The following is a 21,462-nucleotide window of genomic DNA, read 5'->3' on the forward strand; positions in this document are numbered from 1 at the left end:
TTCCAGCTTTGTTTCTGAGCAGGGGAAGGAAGTTCAAAAAGGCAGTGTGGCAGCTTGTAGCCTGGGGGCAAAGGTAGCAATGAACTCAGTGTTCCTTCCGTGTTTCTGCGGGCCAAGTCCATACAGGAGCTCCTGTTACAGGTTTTGAACGCAAGGGTTGGCAGAGCAGCCTCTGATCTAGCTGGCATGTTGGGAGAAGCAGGAAGAGTGCTTCAACTTGCAAGGGATACAAAGCTTGCATGGTGGCTACGTATTCAGGTCAGCTCAGCTGGCTGAGCAGAAGGGAGAGAGGCTGCTGTCACTTAAGCCATTGGTGGGGGGAATGCAGCTGTGGTTTGGGGGCTCACTGAGCCAGGGCTGTTTACGTGCTGAGCATCTCAAGTAGGCAAGAGAGCCAGCCATCTCCCAGCATTCGTCCTTCATGCAATCAAGCGATTGCTCTTTAGCAACACAGGCTCCCCTGAAGGCCAATTCCTGTATTTCTTCCCTGCCTTAAGCAGTCTTTGCTTCACTTGTTTCCACATTTGTTTCTTCTGTTACACAAACACTGGTCTCAGGCCTCTGAGCTGAAATACTGTGGGCTTTCAAAAGCATGACTGAATTGCAGAGGCTCTGGCTCCTTCCTCTCTGCTGTGTACCCAGCTCATCCTTGTTTGAGTGAGCAACGAAGTCAGGAAGCAAGCGAGTGTTGCTGTTCAATGCTTAAAACTCTTGTGTGTCTTCTGAATTGCCACAAATTTACTTTAAACTCTCCACTGGATCCAACAATTATTCCCTGGGGACTGTGCAAGCTTCGTGGCCATGTGGGGCTCTTGTTTGCCACTTACTTGTTCTTGCTCCCCTGCTGTTTTGCAGGTGTGTGCCTGCCCTCAGGACCTTTACCGTCCTTGCTACCCTGACTTCCCCAAAGGAGAAGATTTCCTCCTGTGGTCTGTAAACTACCTGTTCATCCATCCGCCTTGCAACAAGTGATCTGCCCCTCACACTGCTGGGGCTGGCAGACATGCTCTACATACCACCCCTTTCCTTTTAACTGGGATGGAATGGGAAAATGGATATGGAGATTCAGTTACCCATCCACCTCCCTGTTTTCCAGACTCCTGATTGAGTTGGGGGGGGGGGGGGGGGCGGGACAGATCGGGACAACACACAAGAACATGACAGGACACCCTGTGTCTGGCTTTGAAGCATCAGTGAACGTATGCCATATGGAGTGCTGTCCAGGGGTTATGCTCCAATACCTGGAAACCAGTTCTGGAGCTTGAAGTGGGCTCACTGGTGGGTTGCTCCTCGATGTTTTTCTTGAGCCAGCACGAGAGGTATCCAGCAGTATCTCCCATAAGAGCCTCCAAACAGGGTTTCCAGGGTAGAGAGTGTTCTGGGGTACGCCTGCTAATGAGAGATATGTGTGTCATCCGTTAAGGTTTCTGCTGGCTTACAGCTAAGGTGTGGGTGTGACAATAGCTATTTAAATGCAGCTTCAGAAGTGTTTGTAGGAGACACCCAGCATCCCCTGAGAGCTGATTGCTGTTGCTTGGCACAGTGTTATAATGTGTGTGGTGGCAGCATTACTAACACATTGCTTGCGGTAGCTAGTTTGCTATTTCTGTAAAGTCAAAGGATATGTGGTTTTGTTCCTTTGATGTTCCCTCAATCCCAGATGTGTTACGCACTGCCAGATGTTCACAACTGTCTGTTAGAGCACACACATCTAAGGCTGCATTAAGTGCACGCACTAACCACTCTGGACTTGTTCCTTTGCTTGCCCATAACTCAGCAGGCACACGGACAGTTTGATGGATCTCAGTACTACCAGTGGAGTCATGCTGTAACCTCCTACCTACAGCATATTGCTCACTGCAGAAGGTCTGTATCTTGAATCTCTGAGGAGTCATGCTGACAAAATAGGAATAAAATTTCTTTGAGTAAGAAGCTAGTTTTGTCTTCCAGATGTCTCTGCTATTTAGGTCCATTTTACATTTATTTAGTCCAGAAATTTTATACACGGGATTAAAACATGCAAATGCCACTTTACAAGAACACCCATTTGGTGTTATTTTTTTTTCTTTTTCTTAATGGTGTCATTCCCTCCCCCATCTCCCAGTAGACTGTCCATTTATTGTCCTGGAACAGCTCCAAAATTCCAGTCCTGCTCTTCAAATACATATTATGGATGTATGTGCATTCCTAGATGTCCCCCTTTGCATTGAATTTTGAATGCTCCTAGACTAATCTTGTTGTATTCACTCTGTTCTGAGAATGAAAATAAATAAGGGAAACTGCTTAGTTGGGTATTGTTTTCACCTTTAGTCCCAGTCACTGGAGGGCTCTGTCCTTAAATTAAAAGTACCTTTGAATATAGGAACTGCTCCTCTGCCTGTGTGCAGGTGTGTGCTTGCTGTGAGTTTGCTTGCTTTTTTGATGAAGAAATAGGAATTCTAAATTTTGAACTGAATTTACCTGCAATGATTCATTCAGAGCACTGCTCTTTTTGTAACTTATTAAAATGCATTAGCAATAAGTTCTTAACAGTGCTTCTATAAACAGCAATTGTTCTGCTTTGAAGCCATGTTGCACACTGTCTGCTCAGTTATGCTGCTGTGTAAAGTGGCATAAATAACCAAAGAGAAATGACACAAAAGGAGCCCTGTACTGATGGCTTGCACAAAATGCTGGCCTTTCCCTTCCGTTGTCACTAACTGGAAATCTGGCATTAAATAGGATTTGTAGACAGGTTTGGTGGCTGTCTTCTGGCTTATCCTCTTTTAAACTTGCATCTCACTCCCACCTCGTACATTGTATACTGCCAGAGGACTTCTGACATACACTGGATGTAAATTACGTACCAAGTCTGGTTTGATAGAAGAGAGCCTGGTACTGGAGGTCTCTTTCTGCTCATAGCAATAATTGTGTCAGAGCTGGCTTCCTCTTCAGTGTAAATCCTCGCAGGTGACGGGGAAAGATGTCTGTACGCCTGTCTGTGGCTTCTTCCCGTGCCCATACTGCAGTGTGAGAACTATCGCCTTTTGTTTTGAACGGTTCTTTCTCTGCTCGAAAACCCCACAGGCCTGCTGAGCTCTGCAGCCCAGGCACGCTGATGCATTCGTGCCATCTGCTGTCAGAAGGGATGATTGCAGGTGTCAGTTTTGCTGAAGTTTTGGGATCTCATAAGCAGGAGGACAAAGAACATGCCTACAGCAAGGGGGGGTGTTTCCTGTCTTCTCGTTAAGGCGGCTGGGTAACTGGCGGTAAAGTTTGAAATAAGATTTCAAGCTCAATATTATGAACTAAAGAACCAGCAGCAAAGTAGAATGCCCTAAGCTTGGGAAAGCAAAGAGAAGTAGCATCGTGATTTCATAAGTCATCTTTCTGTGAAGGGGTAAAATGGTGCTTCTTCCTTAAACCCAATGTTCTGTGGAATATTTCTTGCTTAATTTCTGAGTATTCAGAACAGAATTTGGGTCAGGGGCAATTGTGGTGTAGCAACCAACTCTACAGGGTCCTCCTAGTGGTGCCCCTTCCTATAGGCAGAGAGTGCCAGTGACACATCGGAGCACAAGCAAATGTTGGCTCCTTGGGGGTCAGCATACGCTTGCCCTCCTCTGGGCTGTGTGTGTGTAAGGGCTGGCTGCTGGCTGAGTTCAGCTTGGAAGTGCCCCAAACCCCATTCAGCATGACACCTCCCACCGCTGGTGGGGAAGCAGATCTGAGAGGTCTTTTTCCTGATGGCAACATTCCTCCTGGGGGGTGGTTTTGTGAGCCAGGGGGAGCAGAGCAGCATGTATTTAGGTAGAAGAGCTCACTGGGGCCCCAGTCATCCAAGGCAGGTGTACATAGGCACAAGCAGAACGACCCCAGCCAGAAAGGCAGTGCAGCTCAGTGTACGGCGCGTGCCACGGGACTGACTGGCTTCAGCTACAAATCAGTATTTCTCCATCTCTGCCAGCCCCTTCCCCAAGAGCAGCCAGGAACAAATAAGTAGGATTGTCCTCAGGTGTCTTCTGGGCACAAGCTGTACATCAGCTTTGTCTGACTGCAGGGACGAACATCCTTGTTGAAAGGCCAACTCACACCTTCATATTCCTGCTTCTACCTTGTGCGATTAGTCCTACAGACCGTGTTAACAAATTTAGGAGGTTTGTAATCTTTGTTTGTCTGTTAATCACAGGGTAGGGGGCCAGCTGTCAGTGGGAAACTAGTGAGGACAGTGTTAGTCGTTGCTTTCTGTGTAGCAGGACTGTATTCAATGGTGTTTATTCCTGTTGTGCTGGGAAGTGTTTTCATGCAAGGGATAGCAAGCCCTGCAGGAGCTGAGCATCCACAGGGAAATTTTACAAAGTGTTTTCACAGCAACATCGATAAAATGCAGGTGAGATTTCTAATTACTGAATTCATTTGAAAGGTCTGTATTCTCTATGTACCTCCCTATTCTAAGCCTAACTTCTTTATCAGCACTTGTGAACAAAGCTTTTTAACATTTTTCATTATTGCTACAGATATATTAGGGAATTTGTATAATTAAAATTCAAGATTATGCACTGTGTAAGACAATAAAAAAAGGAGTCAAATTTTTGAGAGAAACTTCAAATACAACAGACCTGCTAGGACAGCATCTACCAGTACACTGTGGTGTTCCATAAGGTGTGTTACTGGAGTACTGTGAGGTTCTCTGTTAAATAAAGCAGAATGTAAAGAGGGCATTTCTAGTTCTCATGTTTTCAGGGGAAAGCTAAGTAAACTAACTAAACTTACTACGTTATTGCGTTGATTTTCAGAGGCAGCTGCCTTTCCTCTGGTCCTCCCTGCGAAAATACCTGGAGAAAATGAAATCTGAGATACTGCTATGATTTCATGGCCTGTCTCTTAGTTCATGGATGTGTGAGTTGGGGCACTGCCTCCTAAAACTTGGGGGGATTGGTGGACAATCCTGCTCCCCTGAGCTTTTCGGAGTTATCAGGGTGAAGCAGCCCTGACAGGAGATGTGATTTGAAGAATAAGCTTTGATTGTCATCAGCTTTCCATTACAAGAGGACTCTGAGATCCTACTCCATGAGGTCTTTTGCATAAGCTTTTGACAGTTCTCTGGACCCAAATCTTGCTTATGTCCATATTCCACTAGGTTTTTTAGATGAGAAAGGACACTGGGACTAGGCTACTGGAGTGAATGGCTTCCTGAAACATACTTTGTGAATTTTCTATTTGATCAGCAACAATTGTGCTTTCTCTTCTCTCCTTCACCTCACAATGTAAGTATCATCCTGATAAGCTGAGAAATCATTAGGCCTGCTCTAAATAAATGTGTGTGTGGCTCTGTTTCATGGCAAGTAAGCACAAGGAGGCTTTGCACAGATGTGGGGCTGGTCTCCTGGAACTTCTGAGTGAGCAGAGCAGGCAAAATGGGATGAGAGTCCTGTGCAAAGGGCCGTGAGTGCTTCATGCCTGAACTGTTACTAGCTTTTCAGCCCTGTTCCTGGTAAGAGAGAACTGCTCCAAAAATACAGCCCTCATCTCACTACAGTTGCTTACAGGGAATCAGCTACATGTGAGCACTGCCAGCGCCTGCCCCCGAGCTCCACCAGGTCCTCCTTACCACCAGGCAATTCACACCTTACATGGGAAGGAGGGCAGCTGCAGTACCTGGATCGCGCAGGGCCACCTGGCTGTACAGCTTCTTACTGTTGCTTTCTTAAGATAATAGTGCCTTTTACCTTCGGAAGCCCTGCAGGGTGGTGCTGGCATTATACTCTGTGCCTTCACACAAGGTGGCCCAGGTTCTACTCTGCGGTAGCAGTGGTTGACTTTCCCTTTCTCTTTTACTGACATCGTTCCAGTTTCTGTGCTTCCTGGCTGCTGCCTGTGCTGCAGGGATAAGAGATCCTTGACAGCTGCTGGGGCCATGGGCTTGGTGCTCGATGGAGAGCAAATCCGCACAGTGCTTCCTGCCATGCGCTTTAGCAGATGACAGTGCTCAGCTGCATGTAAATGACTATAAAATCTGAGAATTTAGGGACTACAGTCCCTGTTGGAAGCTTCCGCTGGCTTTTGTGCAGCGTCAATATGATGTCTGCAAGATGAAGCTGGGGCAGGATGGTAGGAGCAGTGGGACATGGACAGGCAGGTTTGGAGGGCTTAGGTTTTCTTCTGTCTCGTGTGGGCAGGGTGGAGGAATGCTCTTGAGATGTCTGCCCAGTGTTCCCATTCACTTCAGTGGAGCTGCTCTGTTTTCTGCTAGCAGAAAGTCTGGTCTGTAACTTCTGCCCCTGACAATGTGGACGAAGAGGAATTCTGCATGAATGTCAAATCCAATCAGCACTTTTCATACAGCTGATGCTGTACATGGGGCCGTAACAAATGTATTTCATATAAGGTGACTTGACCTGGCTCTGTGTGGCTTTGGCAATGTTTTTGCTAGTGGATGGGAAGGTGGTTAGTATTGCAGGAAAGCTTGCTCTTAGCTTCTTGATCTCAGATGTATTGTATTCTTTAAGCCCTTTTGATTTCAGTGCTTTCTGACCAAGAATCTGCATTCCTTGCCTCATTTTGCTAGTCCAATCCATGCTCATCTGCAAAGCCAGAGTAAAGTGGTAGTCTGGTTCTGTCACTGGGTGTCTCAGCGGTATTTGGCCTATCTGGCTTGGACATAGAATCCGTCAAAGGGGCCAGAGCTGTATGGAGTCCAATGAATTATGGGGGCTGGAGAGAGGATTTGCCTCACGTTGTCTTCCCCACCAGATGCCTCAGAAAGGCTTCTGAAGACACTTGCTGTCTTTCTGCACTCACAGAATCATTTTCTCTGTGTCCAGCACTCTCTTGGGGCTTGGCTGGTTTCCTGGAGCCATCCTTCATTCCCCCTTTTTCTGACCGGTCCCATGGTGTAAAGCTACATAGATACAGTCATTGGTAGATGAAGAGAATGAAAGTGATTGAAGGGGATGCCATTCTGATTATGTCATTGACCCTGGGAGCCAAGTTTTACAGATTTTAAGGGAAAATCAAGAACATTAGATTGAATTCAGCTGTGGCTATCCATCAGCCCTTGGATAGGTGTTTGTTGCCATGTATACTCCACATGTAAGTTTTAGCTTTGCTGCACGATATAGTGAAGAATTTTTGAGTCAAGGACAAATCTCCCGCTGCTCTGCAGCGAAGTAGAGCTGTTATTACAGAATGAACAGGCACTGAGGATAGGCAGTGTTGATTCAAGCCCAGTTCATAAAGAAGAGTGCTGTGATTTGCTCTGGCTGTGACTTACCTTTGTAGAAAACAACTGTCCTACGGGAACAGAAAACAACCTGGTAGTTAAGCAGCTAAAGAGAAGAATTTCCAGTGTGTTGGGTAACCGTAAGCAGGAGGCTCAGCAGAACAGCTCAAAGTGCCTTTATGATTGAGGCTCTTGTGTTATTTACAGAATGTGAGGGTGTGGTGGCATTCCTCTGGGCATAGCCCTCTGGCCAGCACCAGAGCATAAAGCGGTGTAGCAACTTAGCCATTTCAGTGCAGGCAAACAGACACCAGATAGTAATAGAGAACAGAAAACCATCCCAGAGGAGCCCAAAGTGCTTTTGCAACCTTGGAGTCAAGTTCTGCCCGATAGGTGCACGTGCCCCTCTGGCTGACTTGGAGCGAGAGGAGAATGTGTTCCCAGGTCTGGAAGGGAACGGCTTTGCTCATCGCTGGAGGGCTGCCATGTGTCTTCTGCAAGAGGCACCTGGTGCTGACTAGTCAGATTGGGATGAGAGCTTGAGGGAGGCTGGGGACTTTTTTTTCCTGTGCAGCCTCCAAAACCTTCCCCTGTCCTACTTCCACAGTTCTTTTCCGTGACATCAACACCCTTTGTAAAGTGGTGGGATTGGTGTTGTGTTCTTTGGGGGGAATATCCTGAAGGTGATATTAAATTCTAGGGAGAAGGCCATTACATTGAGCAAACCAGCAGTGGAGTGGGGCTAATTTAGCAAGCAGGGCTGCAGAGGTATTTCCCAGAGGACTGTGAAGACATCCATACAGAGGTCACCTTTCCATGTGACATGCAGTGTTGATCACCTTATTTCACATAGAGTGTAGCAATACTAGGGCCCACGCGAGCGCTGAGAAGGACAATTGGGTATATGAAGTTTAAATTGTCCTTTTCAACATGGAAGATGACTGACTAAGCCATATAAAATCTTGAATGATCTGTGGAAGGTGCCGTGGTTAGGTGAGTTTCTTCATTTTCTAGCAAGCCAGCAAAAGGAAATCCTTTTTGACACAACACGTGCTTTGTGCAACACAGTGCTGCAAGGCACTGACTATACAAAGAATATAAATGATTTAGAAAGCAGTGAGAGACATTCCCAGCAGATAAGTCCATTGGTGCTGTTAAAGGCAAAGGTGCAAATACTGCCTCTGGTTTGGGAAATCCCAAAGCCAGAGACTGCTTGAAGATTGGAGAAAGTTATTAAGCTGTACTTGCTCTTACGCTCTTCCCCTGCAAGCAGTCAGCAGCAGCAGTCTGAGACAGGGTGCTAGGGTAGATGAACACGTTATGTACCACACCGAGGTTGTTAGGCTTTTGTAAAGAGCACAGTAACAGTGAAGTGACTAGGAAAACAAGGGCAGAGCAGATTCTTCTGCGAGGAGCTGCTCATTTGCACTCAAGAAGCTCAACCTGGTTTGTACCCACTGTTGTTACCTTGTAAACAGATCCAGGGGAGGAATCCTGGTGAGTCTCCTCCGTCTAACATCTTGCTCGGTACTTAGCAGTGTTCCGTAGGGGTGTGAGCAGAAATGGCCCATCTAGACCTTGTGTAGCCCTTGCCAAATGTGTACTCTCAGTCCCAGAGGGTGGAACTGATAAAGCAATCTGTCCCCTGGCAGATTTTATCTTTGGGATTGCAATTCTAGGGTAAATGGCATCTTGTGCCATTTCTAAAGGGAATCTTATGTGTTAAACACACTCAAAAATACGGACACCGTATGGACAGTGTTAAGCAGGGTGTAACAGCAAGCTGTTCTTGTAAGTATCCTTTCTGTAGCCTCTTCCTCTGTTCTGCTTGGCAGTTGCTCTCAGACCTCATCACCCATATTATTCAGACTCTAAAGCACCTCTTTCACTTCCACTTCATATTCTTTGTAGGCTTTCAGCTTTCAGATACTCTTCTTAGTTGGGCTAATATGACTCTGGACTAAGCCCGTTGGATAAGCAAACAGGCAGGCTGGAAACCCAACTCAACATCAGTTTGGAGGGTGGCTCTTAAACTCTTCGCTATCCAAAGCAGAGATGCACAGTGATGCAGGAGCTCCCTGTGGAAGTGCTGGCTCCATCTCTTGAAGCAGTCTAGCCCTGCTGTGCTGGTCTCTGAGACCCGAGTACTTTATCCAAGCAGGTCACTACAATAACACCGCTGCTGGTTTTGGTGCCGTGGTGGGTTTGGGTGTTTGTGACAGCACACCCTTCGATGTACAGGCACACCCTTTTGAGTCTGGGCCTTTTCCATTTTCATTCTGGTTGGGGTTTTTTTGCTTTTTACCCCTTGCAGCATGAAATGCCCCTCTTCAATGGCATACAGGATTTCAGCTGGCTGGGTGGCTTCTATTGGGGCACATGAGAACTGGAAAAAAACTGGGACACTACTTTTAAGATTGTTTTTGAAGAGGACTTTGGAGGAAGAAGCTGATTTCTTTTACAAGGGGGTGCTGACTCCCTGCAGTGTGTTCTGTCACCGTGTCACAAGATTTCTAAAAGGAGCAGAAGCAGTAGGACACTGGTGTATCAGCCTGCAAAGAGCGTCTTCCTTCGGTCGCCTCCCGTATTTGACTAAACTGGTGTCAGAGGGTTCAGTCTCCCCACTCTGCTCCCACCCCCACCTGCTTCCTCCAAGTCCTCTCAAAATGTGCTTTGTAACTCAAGACTCTCCTAAAGAGCTGACTCTTTCAGTTCTTCTGCATAACAAAAACTTGTACTGCTCATAAATAGATTTACAATTACCAAGGGTAACAGAAGAATCAGTGCAACCCAGCTGCATCAGAGCCGGCCTCCCATCCTGTCTTAAAGAAGCCCCTGAAATTCAACACACGTCACTGAGGCATAGCTGGGAGACCTCTGCAGGGGGATCTTTCCTTTGAACAACATTCCTATTCTGCAGGATCTGCTATTTGCTGCAGAATTGTCAAGGAACCGCAGAGTGCCTGTCTAGTGTCTTTACGAAAAATGAGAAAAGCTTTTTGGTTTTTAACTAGCCTGGGGTTTCATGTGTTTCTTATAGCAGTCAAGGGTAAGAATTGCCCAGCCAAAGTGGAGGATCCTAAGATTTATTGTGAGTTCTCTGCTAATAACGTCTGGTGTGTGGTTAGTGCCATCTGAGCAATTCCAAGCACTTTTCTGAGCATCCAGGAGGTCAAACTTCCTTAGCTTTTGGGGCTTACAGGAGCATAATGATTTTATGCAGAAGAAAAAAAAAAAAAAAAGGCATGGCCAAGGTTATGCATTCAAACTGTGTAGACCTGGAAGGAAAAATCAAGAGCTCTGACTATGCTGGGTCCTGCGGAAGGATTAAGCAGCAGAAAGGAGAGAGGCAGTGGTGCATATGGGTGATCCCTAGCCTTCCCTATAGAAGAGATCACCTATATAAGGAAGATCCCTTCTACATGTCTTCTCCCTAGGCTGCCAGGGGGCATGGGGGGGCATACACCTAGCATAGTGGGTTTTGGCCACCCTGGTGAAATGAATGGGCATGACCCCTGCCTTCGACAGCAGCTGTGTCAGCTCCTTCCAAACCCACGTGGGCTCAGCTTGTCTGAGATCCTGGGCTCAGGCTCTGCACTCCCACAAAGTGGTTAGTTTCCCAGTGATGCATTTCTGCATATCCCAGAAAACAGGCCTGGAGCTGGGGCATGCAGTGCCACAGGGCAAGCTTCCCTAAAGGGGCTCTGTGCTGCTTCTTGCTGGAAGTGCTGAAAAAATGAGGGCAAATCACATCTGTTGAATCAAAAGCAATTCCCAGCAGTTCTGATCTCCTCAGAGGTGTGATTCCTTCATGGAACCCCTCCAGAGAGCTTCTCTGTGTGGGAATTCACTTGTCCCTGGGCCTCAGATGAGTCTCAGATGATGGGTAGTTCAAACATACAGCCCTATTGATGTCAGTGGGGACTTTCTGATTTCTCTTATGAGGGGTATGTATCTATGTTTCTTCCCAGGTGCTAGGGGTGCAAAAGCAGCAGCATGATGCTCACTTTCATTCAATATGATTACTAAAAAATGTTGCTGAAGACAATAGTCAAGTCTGTGCAAGAGTGGCTGCGAATAACAGGAGACTTCTGCTAGAGCACAAGCTAATGGTTTGGAGAGGGCAGGGTTTGAATGCAAGGTCGGCTGATGATCAGTGCCAGAACACCACACCATTGCTATTGATCAAGGAAATGAGCATCCAGGCCTCTTGTTATGTGGAGATTAAGTTACCTGCAAAGTAAGAAGGAATAAAGGGAAGAAGATACCAATGAGAAATCCGGCTTGGGTGTTGGGTTTCTCTAGACAAAATCTCAATTTTAATTCTGCAGGCTTTCTCCTGGTACATGAGGGAGAGAGGAGCTGGGAGAAGGACACTTCTAGTTTTGTCGAGCTCTTTCCCTCCCTTCTGTCTATGTGCACGTGTTGAAGTGTGTAAAGAATCAGTGTCCCAGTTCTTCTGATCCTTCACAGAGGGTGCTCTGTCCCTAGGCTGAACCTACAGTGCTTTGGGTCTTTGAGCAGGGCTGGAGAGTACTCTGGCGTCTTAACTCCAGTGTGGGGCTGAAGGGCAGGTACCAGGCGTTTTTATTCTGTGCTGCAGCTATTTTTAACAGCTGATGTTACACAGACTTGTGCTTCTTCTCAAATCAGATTAGATGGCAAAATCAAGAGGTGAGCAGAGAAGCTCGGTAATGAGGAGCAGCAAACATCACCTTTACTTGCCGAGTTGCACTGCACGGCTGCCTGTGGGCTGGAGCCAGTCCCTTGTCATTAACCTGGGGTCTTTTTCTTCTGGAGAGAGGGGGCAAGCTCCTGGCTGTCTACGCTGTGGATAAGCTTGTGTGCATCATTTACACATGTCTGGGGATCATCATGCCCCTAAAGGTCTTTGGCAGCCTGGCCACAGTATCTTCATGGTTTAGTACCCTCTTGCTTACCTCCAGTGCTGGTGATGTAAAGAATACATTTGTGATCTTAAGAAGTTGCAGATGGTCTGTGAGGGACCACATGAGCTTTCTGAGCCAACTTGCAAACCCTTCCTGACATGGGAAGCCTGCAAAGACAAGGATGTTACAGTAACTCATGGTCCCAGCAGCTTACAGGGAGCCTTGCAGGCTGTGCAGGAGGAGTGAGTGATACAGGGGTCAAGGAAAGAAGTCAAGGCAGCGCACTGTGTGGACTGTCTCCTCCCCAGCAGGCTGATGTGGAACATTGGTAAAGCTACTGCAGATGCTGGGGTCTAAGTTGGAGAAGAGGAGCAGTGCAGAGCTAGTGCCTAGATCTGGCTGGGCTCCCAGAAGCACTCCCATGATATGCTTCTGCTGCATGCATGGTTCTGCAAATCCTCTTTCATGGAGCCTTTCTGAGCACCTCTCTGCTCTTTTGACCTCTCTCTAGTTCCCGTGCAGCAAAAAGTCTCTTAATGCAGTGACCGTCTTTGCTTACATTTCCTTTTGATGGCAATGGTTGCGTATCTAAGGGATCAGGAAGGAAGGCTTCAAGAAGGAAGCAAAAATTAGGAAATGCCTGTGTTAGAAATAAGGTTTTGTGTGATTTTTTTTGTTGTGGTCAGTTTTTTCAAAGACAAGTCTGTGTGTTCCTCCTTATTTACACAAAGCTGGTCATGAAATAGGAGCAGATCCCAGCATGCACTGCAGTGGTCATGAAATCAGTTCATCTGAAATTCTGTAATGGATGAAGAGCATCTCTGCATTGCTTTTTTTTAAATGGGAAGAACAATCTCTGCGTCATGTGCATCAGCATCCCACTTCATTCAGGAATGTATCCTAAATGTAGGTGTTACGTAAAAGTAAAATCTCTTTTCTCTGTCTTTATTCTCCTTGTATCACAGTGCTTGGAGTAGAAATAAATCCTATTTTCCTGTCACTGAATGAACAACAATGCAATGAAGTTCTCTCTGTAGAACTCATTTGCTCACCTGTGTTACTCTGAACTAACCAGCAAGCTTGGCCTAGAGGTGCTGCTCCTAATTCTAACATTCCTTGCTTTTCTCATGCTTGTGCACACTTACCTGTTGCAATGCCAGATTGTATAGCTTTGGAAGGCCTTACTGCTTACACAGCTAGGAAAACAGAACTCCTTTAAAGTGCTTTAAGCAAAAGTGGTAACTGAACATCAGTCTCTTTACTTAGCAAAATACCAGCTTGCCAAGCAAACTTTTCAAAACAATGTGTCACACAAGGGACGCCTGCAAATTATGTGTTTTGCCTGGTAGCAGCAAGAGACTTGTTAAAGATCAGTGAACCTTCTTTGATGCTATGAGAGCTGGTCCTTCAGCTAAAATACATTTTTTTGTGTTTGACGCTACAGGTTCTGGGTTTGGTCTTTACTGACAGCTCCACAGGGCTTCTACAAATGTCATAAGGTTATTCGTAACCCCTATTCCCTCCTCCTCCCAGGTGGTCCTGGTACTGAGATGGAAAGAAGAGAACTCAAATGGCCCACTGGTGCTATTATCTTAAGTACTTGGCTCAAGTACCAGACTTGATTCTCTTTGGGTTTGCACTTACATGTTTGCTGAGCTGGAGTGCCTGCTCCTTCTCTCAGATTGCATTTGGGCTGTTGAAACTTGGGATGAAAGCTTTGTGCCAGAGTAGTGTATGCCGTACGATGTTGGCTAATGGGATTCATTGAAATCCCTTCACATTTCAAATAGTTTTATAAATAAGGGGGGCAGTTGGAACACATTGCAAACCCCTAAAGCCTTAGTGAATGCTGAATTTGGCCATCTCAACTATTTATAGAACACTCTATGCCTATTCTAAATATATTTTCCTCAAGGGGACCTCATCTCAACGCCCTGCTCCACAGCTTAAATTGGATCAGCAATGCTGCTCTCATCTGTTAGCAAAAATACCTTCTCTAGCTCTGTGGCAGATCTGCCGGTGTTGCTGGTCCGGGCCTTTAAGGGGAAATTCTTTGCCAGGCAGAGCTCAAGGGTTTGGATTTAAACTCTTCAGCCAGCCAGGTAGAGAGACAATGATGATCTATTGGATCATTTCCTGTAGCCATTGCCTGATTATTTTTCAATTCTGTGGTGGAGAATCTCTACCTTTTAGAAAAATCGTGTTTTCTTTTCCAGTCAAAAGCTCTGGCTGTACCATAGGATAGAAGTTTTGGTGCGAAGAGCACACTGCACAACTTCACAGGACATTTTTCATCCTTCAAGTTTAAAAATACTTTAAAAAAATACATCCTTTATTGAACTCTGTAGATTAGAACAGTTTCTTCTGTAGGATAGTTACATTCTGTCTGCCTCTCTCAAGAACGTCTGCAGATCTGCATGGCAGATGCTGCAGATCACAGTCCTAAGTGGAAAATTTTGGGTCAATGTAGAAGCAGGATGGGCCATCAGGGCTTTACATACCCTGAATAGCTGTGCTGCCCCACAGTAAGTGTCAGTACTGACTTGTATGCTCAGAAAAGCAACTGCGCCCTGTCCCTATGATGTGATTAACCCAAACTCTACTTCATGGGTCTTGGACTCAGCAACTGGGGTGTAAAACACCGAGGCTGCTTGCACTGGTTCAAGGAGAGGATTTAGAAGCAGTGTGCCAATAGTGTCTCCAAAAGTCCTGTCAATTTAGGTACCCATTAGAAATCTTCTTCTGGGTGCAGTGGGGCAGTGACTGCCACTTACTTGGCCTCAGGGATAGAGAAGCCTGTGCAAGGCTTTGCCACTCCATGGATCAGGGAAATGTAGCTCACTGCGTACCTACACCTCAGAAAATGTTTTTGGGGTCGACAGAAGCTTTTCTTGATTATGCATGTGGCAAGATTACAGAATGTGATTAGCTCAGACTTAGCAGGACAAGTTTCTTAGCACTCCTCTGGAGCAGTTTCCTTCTCTTGCAGCCTCTAGAGCTGCATGAAATGGAAGGGGTTATGTCATTGCCCTGCCTGGCAGGAAAATCATCCCAGCTCAGTGCAGCAAAATGGACTGGGTCCAGTGCTCTTGGAAGCAATGAAACAGGTAAAGTGAATTTAACAAGGAATTTCACATGGGGGATTGCACAGTTACCCTGAATATTGCCCCATGGTGCATTCCCTTTCACATACAGGCCTCTTCCTACAGTCTCCTTGGCTCTCCCAAGGAATCAGAATCAGCATAGGTTTAGATTTTGCTCTAGTCATGGCCTACCTGTGTGTATGCAGAGAGCATTTCCTTGTCCCTGTCCTAGCATGCAGGAAAGGACAGGCGAGTCTCCTCAAAAGCACTGCAACGCCACTCAGCCTAGTGCAGCACTCGGCACCTTGGGGTACTTCTGCTGCACTCTGCCAGGGAGACCCACTCAGCTCAGGCAGTATTCCCCAGGGATGCATTAACTCAGGAAAGGCTCAGCAGTACCTGGGGCTTTGCCAGGATGGGTGCTCAGACTCTAGTGCTGATCATTTGTATTAATGTTTCAGTAAAAAACCACTCCTAATGTGTCTGTCTGTGCTTCCTGGGCTGACAGAGTGATAGGCAGCTTTCTGCCTCACCTCGTCATGCCTCTGGCTAGTTATTCCCACTGATGTCTCTCTTAAATCTGGCTTCAATGTCATGGAAGGTCTTAATTTGACCACTCTTGATATAAGCAAACCAGAGTGAACTATAGTGCTTTTCGAAAGCATGCCAACAAAAAATAGTACGTTTGTGCTTGTAAGAAATAACAGTATATCCCTTTTGCAGTGCTTATAAGAGAATCAGTGTCTCCCTTCAAAGTCACTGGCTTTAGTTCCTTTGTGGCCTAAGTGTGTTTTCTGAACTGGGGCTGGGAAGGAATCAAGAGTGTTTGACCACAGGATTAGCACCAGGAATGAAACAGCGCAGATAGCAGAAGCAAACTATAGAGCAGTCGAAGTGCAGACCTCAATTTTAATCCTAATTTGAACATTGAATGAGGTGCTAATACCTCAGCTACTGCATGGAGTCTCTTCTCAGTCTGCTGTTCGTGTTCTGTGAACAGAGTATGGTGGTATTTATAGAATGCAGTGAAAAACTGGCTTTGCACAACTGGTGTGGGTAGTGCAGGTGAGGGGAAGTGTCTGGTTTCGGTGTTGAAAATAGAAATCTGTCTGCATGTCATGCTTTAGTGGTGGACTTGGCAGTGTTAGGTTTATGGTTGGACTTGATGATCTTAAAGGTCTTTTCCAACCTAAATGATTCTGTATTTCTATGATTCTGTGTGTGTGCTCTGGGGAGCTGATCAGGTATTTTGTGGCATGATACCGTCATTACAGCTTGAGGAACCAATTTCAGAGCTGGCTTCTGTTACTGCCTGATAGAGTCAAATAATCATAGAACAGTTTGGGTTGGAAGGGACCTTTAAAGGTCATCTAGTCCAATCCTCCTGCAATGAGCAGGGATATGATAGTTTAACCTGTCTGCGTTCCACCGTAAGAGAAGGACGTATTGCCTTTGTTCATCAGTAAATCTAAAGCAAATAGCAAAATCGGGCCTGCTTGAACTATCATTTGTAGCTGTTCATTCAGTTACACACAAATCAACCCCCTGATGGTGGCCCAGCTTTTTTCTTACACCAGAGAGAAAATAAGAGTGGTGATTCAAATAATAATCTCATTTCTTTTTGAAGCATTTGGATACCATGGAAATAAGCAACAATATGGTGAAAAACTGGTTTAGAAGGTGTTTAAGAAGTTAAAGTTAGTCCTGAAAGTAGCTTTGCTGTGTTTTACCAGAGGCTTCTGCTTTTTTCCATTGTCCCCAGTATGATGTTTAGGATGGACTTCACCCATTCCCAGGAATGCAGGGAAGGCCCTGCCCTGAGTCAGGTGGGACTAAAGGTTGGCTGGGTGCTGGGTCTGACGTACATCTGTGCTGTGTCACACAAACTGTGATGGATAACTCTGGCCGCTTTTATTCCTGCTGGGTATGGGGTGGGGTTAAATCCTGTATCCCAGATCTGTTTGCCTTCTCTTGAAAGGACTTCTCTTTCTCTCTTTTGCAGGCATGGTTCAGAAGCTTGACCAGAAGCTGCCTGTAGCCAACGAGTACCTGCTGCTTTCAGGCGGTGTGCGGGAAGGTGTGGTGGACATTGATCTTGATGAGCTGAATGTTTATGCACGAGGCACAGACTATGACATGGACTTCACCCTGCTTGTGCCCGCGCTGAAGCTGCATGACCGCAACCAACCAGTCACGCTGGACATGCGCCACTCAGCTTTGTGCCACTCCTGGCTGAGCCTGCGTCTGTTTGACGAAGGAACTATCAGCAAATGGAAGGACTGCTGCACAATCGTGGACCATATCAATGGAGCTACCAATTATTTCTTCTCTCCAACAAAAGTCGCAGACTGGTTCTATGACTCCATTAGCATTGTCCTCTCCGAGATCCAGAAAAAGCCCCAGCGAGGGATGCCAAAGGTGGAGAAGGTAGAAAAGAATGGGACTATCATATCCATCATTTTGGGAGTGGGCAGCAGCCGCATGCTGTATGACATTGTCCCTGTGGTGTCCTTCAAAGGTTGGCCAGCTGTGGCCCAGAGCTGGCTGATGGAGAACCACTTCTGGGATGGGAAGATCACAGAGGAGGAAGTAATAAGTGGGTTTTACTTAGTGCCTGCATGTTCCTACAAGGGGAAGAAGGACAATGAATGGAGGCTGTCATTTGCCAGAAGTGAAGTGCAGCTGAAAAAGTGCATCTCCAGCAGCCTCATGCAAGCCTATCAGGCCTGCAAAGCTATCATTATCAAGTTGCTGTCCCGCCCCAAAGCCATTAGTCCATATCACTTGCGGAGCATGATGCTGTGGGCTTGTGACAGGCTACCAGCCAACTACTTGGCCCAGGAGGATTACGCAGCCCATTTTCTCTTGGGTCTCATTGATGATCTCCAGCACTGCTTGGTCAACAAGATGTGCCCAAACTATTTCATCCCCCAGTGCAATATGCTGGAGCACCTCTCCGAAGAAACCGTCATGCTGCACGCGCGGAAGCTGTCCTCAGTCCGCTCAGACCCTGCCGAACACCTTCGAACTGCCATTGAACATGTCAAAGCAGCCAACCGGCTAACACTCGAGCTCCAGCGGCGGGGCAGCACCACCAGCATCCCCTCCCCGCAGTCAGATGGAGGGGACACCAACCAGCCTGATGACCGATTAGCCAAAAAGTTGCAACAGCTAGTGACTGAGAACCCTGGGAAGTCCATCTCCGTCTTCATTAACCCAGATGATGTCACAAGGCCCCACTTCAGAATTGATGATAAATTTTTCTGAGCTTTCAGCAGTGTTTCTTGGGATTTTTTTCTTTTGTTTCATTTTTAAAAACTCTTTCAGTGTGCAGGTTTTTTTGTTTGGTTTTCCTTGATGACTTAGTCTCTTGTTTTTTACATATCCAGCGTAGATTGGATCTGTTGAGAACAATCTGAATAAATTATAATTCCTGGTTCTGCAGGACAGTGCAGATTTTGAAACAGTATATTACTATTTCATATGCTGCTTTGATTTTTTTTGCCCACCCAGCCCCATTGTCTGTGAGTAGTTTCTAAAGGAGAACATGCACCGATAACACACATGCCACACTGTAATGTAGATTTTTTTCAAGCTTCCATAATTTATGTACATTGTCGGGCCTGGGGAAGGGACAGCTCACCTTCCATTGCTTCAGAAATTCTCTTCTTTTTCCATGAGCTTCCACCACCCTAAAGAAATGAGGAGAGACTCTGGGTTGGAAAGCAGTACCGGTAATTTGATGAGGCCAAATCTACTGGGCTGAAGCCCAGTTCATCTGTTCTTCACACTTCTCACACTAGGGGAGAAAGTTGACTTTAAAGATGATGATGCATCTTTTGGGGGAAAGAGTTGTTTCTGTTTTGATCTACTTTTTGAATGTAATTGTTCATAATTGGACCTTGTGCAGTCCAGAGGGTTGTTTCTGCTGCTTTTCCATGCGGAATAAGGTTATGGAATGTTAGTTTTAGTGTGTGTAATTATTCAAAGCCTTATTTAAATTCTATTAAAGAACATACCATTATAAATGTTAATTGCACTAATGAAATCTCTGCCATTACCTCAGTCCCACTGTTTGTGTTTCTTTCATGAATTAGCATCTGTTATTAGGTCTCAGTATTGCAGATCGCTTGAGGCCCCTCAGGTCTCATGGTTTCGGGTGATTTCTTGATTGTCTTTTGTAAAAGGCTCTTCCTTATTAGCCCTGTTATGTGTGAGAAGTCAGATTTTTGCATTGGCATATTTCTTTGGATGCGTATTGTGTGTTGCAGTGCATATTGCATTAATATGTATTGCATGTTGTTGAAACAGGTTTACCATTAGATAAGGATGTAATGCTAAAGCAGTGGTATGTGCAAAGTGAATCAGCCAGACCTCGAGCCAAGGAGCTACCTTGCTTCTGTAATGCATGTATTAGGCCTGATCCTCTATGGCAGTTACCATTCCCTTGACTCCTGTGGACTTTCTGACTTACCCTGGGACATATGAGATCTTACTTTGGTCTCATGTTTGCAAAAGTTGTGTTTGTATGTAAACTTGTGGTGCAACAGTAGCCTTGAAAAACACATACGCTTTCCTTTTGTGTGTAGGATAAGATGTATGGTAACAAGGGTTAGTCTGAGCCAAAAATAATTCCAAGAGTTCAAGGATAGTGACTTTTTGTGGCTGGCTGGCCAGTGACTGATATTTAGGCCTTAAATCAGCAATTTGGGCTTACTGATTATCCCAGAGAAGCTGTTCCGATCCAAACTTGATGCATGTGTTAAAATGTGATTATTAGAGCAGGTTGAAGTATTTTTTAAATATTTGACAGACAAATGAGGTGCATATCTAGCAAATTCTAACAGATAAAAATTGTGTATGAAAGATGTGTCACTTTTTTTAGCCCAGCCTTTCTGGTAAAAGAAAACCCACAGGCTGGTGGAGCAACACACCAGCAGCTTTGGAAACTGCTTTATTAGATGACAGAGAGGTTTTGATACCTAATCTGGTGCCCAAGTCATGTCTTAAAATGAAACTTTGGCTCCTCCATCTCTTGGGCATATTTGAAAACTTCACCACACTGCTGTAGCCAAGATGTTCATGTTTACCTGTATTTACTGGTACACACTTCCGTGAGCCTGAAGAAGCTCTCAGAAGTTGCTGACTAGACGGAGTGGATGAGGATTTAACTTTAAAGCACAATTGGCTAGTGATCATGAGCCCTGGTGCAGCTGCGGTTACAGTCCGGGGAAGGACATATATTGACTTCAGCAGAAGCAGAACTGGGTCCTACCAGTGTGGCTATTGCCAAAGATGAGTCTCCATTTAAACTCGTGTAACCTGCCGCGGGAGGCAGGAGAACCAACGGGGAAACCTTTCCAGAAGTGCTTGGAAAATGCAGATTCATTGAAATGGTCTTTTCCCCAGTCTCCAGGACTTCTGCCTGTTGGAAAAAGAATTTGGGCTGCAGGATGAAGTTTCTCATCACCACATGAGAGAGATCTGCTCAGCATAAAGCAGCAGTAGCCTGGCAGGCAGAGTACTTTCCTGGGAGTCTCAGTGTCCATGCCGGTGCTCCTGAGTTATGCAGAAACACAGCCTTCCTCATGCCAGTTCAGCGTCCCAATGACCAGCAGTTTGGCTAGCCCATGTCAAGCTGTGGTGTGTGCTCCTTTTTTTGGTTTTAATTAAAAAACATTTTGAAAAGTATCCATCTTGTTCTTCCTGCATTTTCAGGAAACTGTGGGTGTGTTGGTTGGTGGTTTGGGGTATTTTTGTGGGGGAGAGGTGGCTTGGCTTTTTACTGGACTGGAAAGCAATTTCCCAGGTAGGTCTGAGAGAACATTATATCCTCTGCCTGGACCATCTGTCTTTCAAGGAGGCAGAATCTTAATCTCCAGTAGATTTTGAATCTTAGGCTAGTATTTGCTCCTTATCACATACTATGGCTTAACTTAATAAAGCAGGTTGCCAGCCAGAGAGGTGATGTGTGCTTTGCATATTGGAGAACACTGAAGGTTCTATTTTCTTCCTCTCCCATTGTCCCCTCTTGCCTTTGAGTATATACTGGGACAGACTTGCAAAATGCATAGATCTCTGTGTGAGATTTCAAAGTAGTGAGTGGGTTTATACACTTGAAACCTGCAAGTTTCAAGAGGATTGCAGTTCCTTTCCTATTGGGGAGTTCTTTAAAGTCTTCACACAAGACTTTAGATAGAGCACCCAACCCCACGGGGTTAGAGGCTTGGCCAATCTGACTAACACTGGAGTAAGAGGGGATTTGCTTTAAACTAGCAATGTAGTCATC

General features: G+C 45.8%; 1 protein-coding gene across 1 annotated transcript in view; it reads left to right on the forward strand.

The window, feature by feature from the left end:
* Positions 1-20,864, forward strand: part of MB21D2 (Mab-21 domain containing 2) — a 62,647-nt gene extending 41,783 nt beyond the window's left edge. The window contains exon 2 of the mRNA XM_037407419.1: positions 17,176-20,864. Within this exon, the coding sequence (XP_037263316.1) occupies positions 17,176-18,440 (1,265 nt within the window). The 3' untranslated portion in view covers positions 18,441-20,864. The remainder of the gene's footprint in view (positions 1-17,175) is intronic.
* Positions 20,865-21,462: the final 598 nt, after the last annotated feature.

The sequence above is a fragment of the Falco rusticolus genome, chromosome 13 (genome assembly GCF_015220075.1).
Source record: "Falco rusticolus isolate bFalRus1 chromosome 13, bFalRus1.pri, whole genome shotgun sequence".
Taxonomy (NCBI): Eukaryota; Metazoa; Chordata; class Aves; order Falconiformes; family Falconidae; genus Falco; species Falco rusticolus.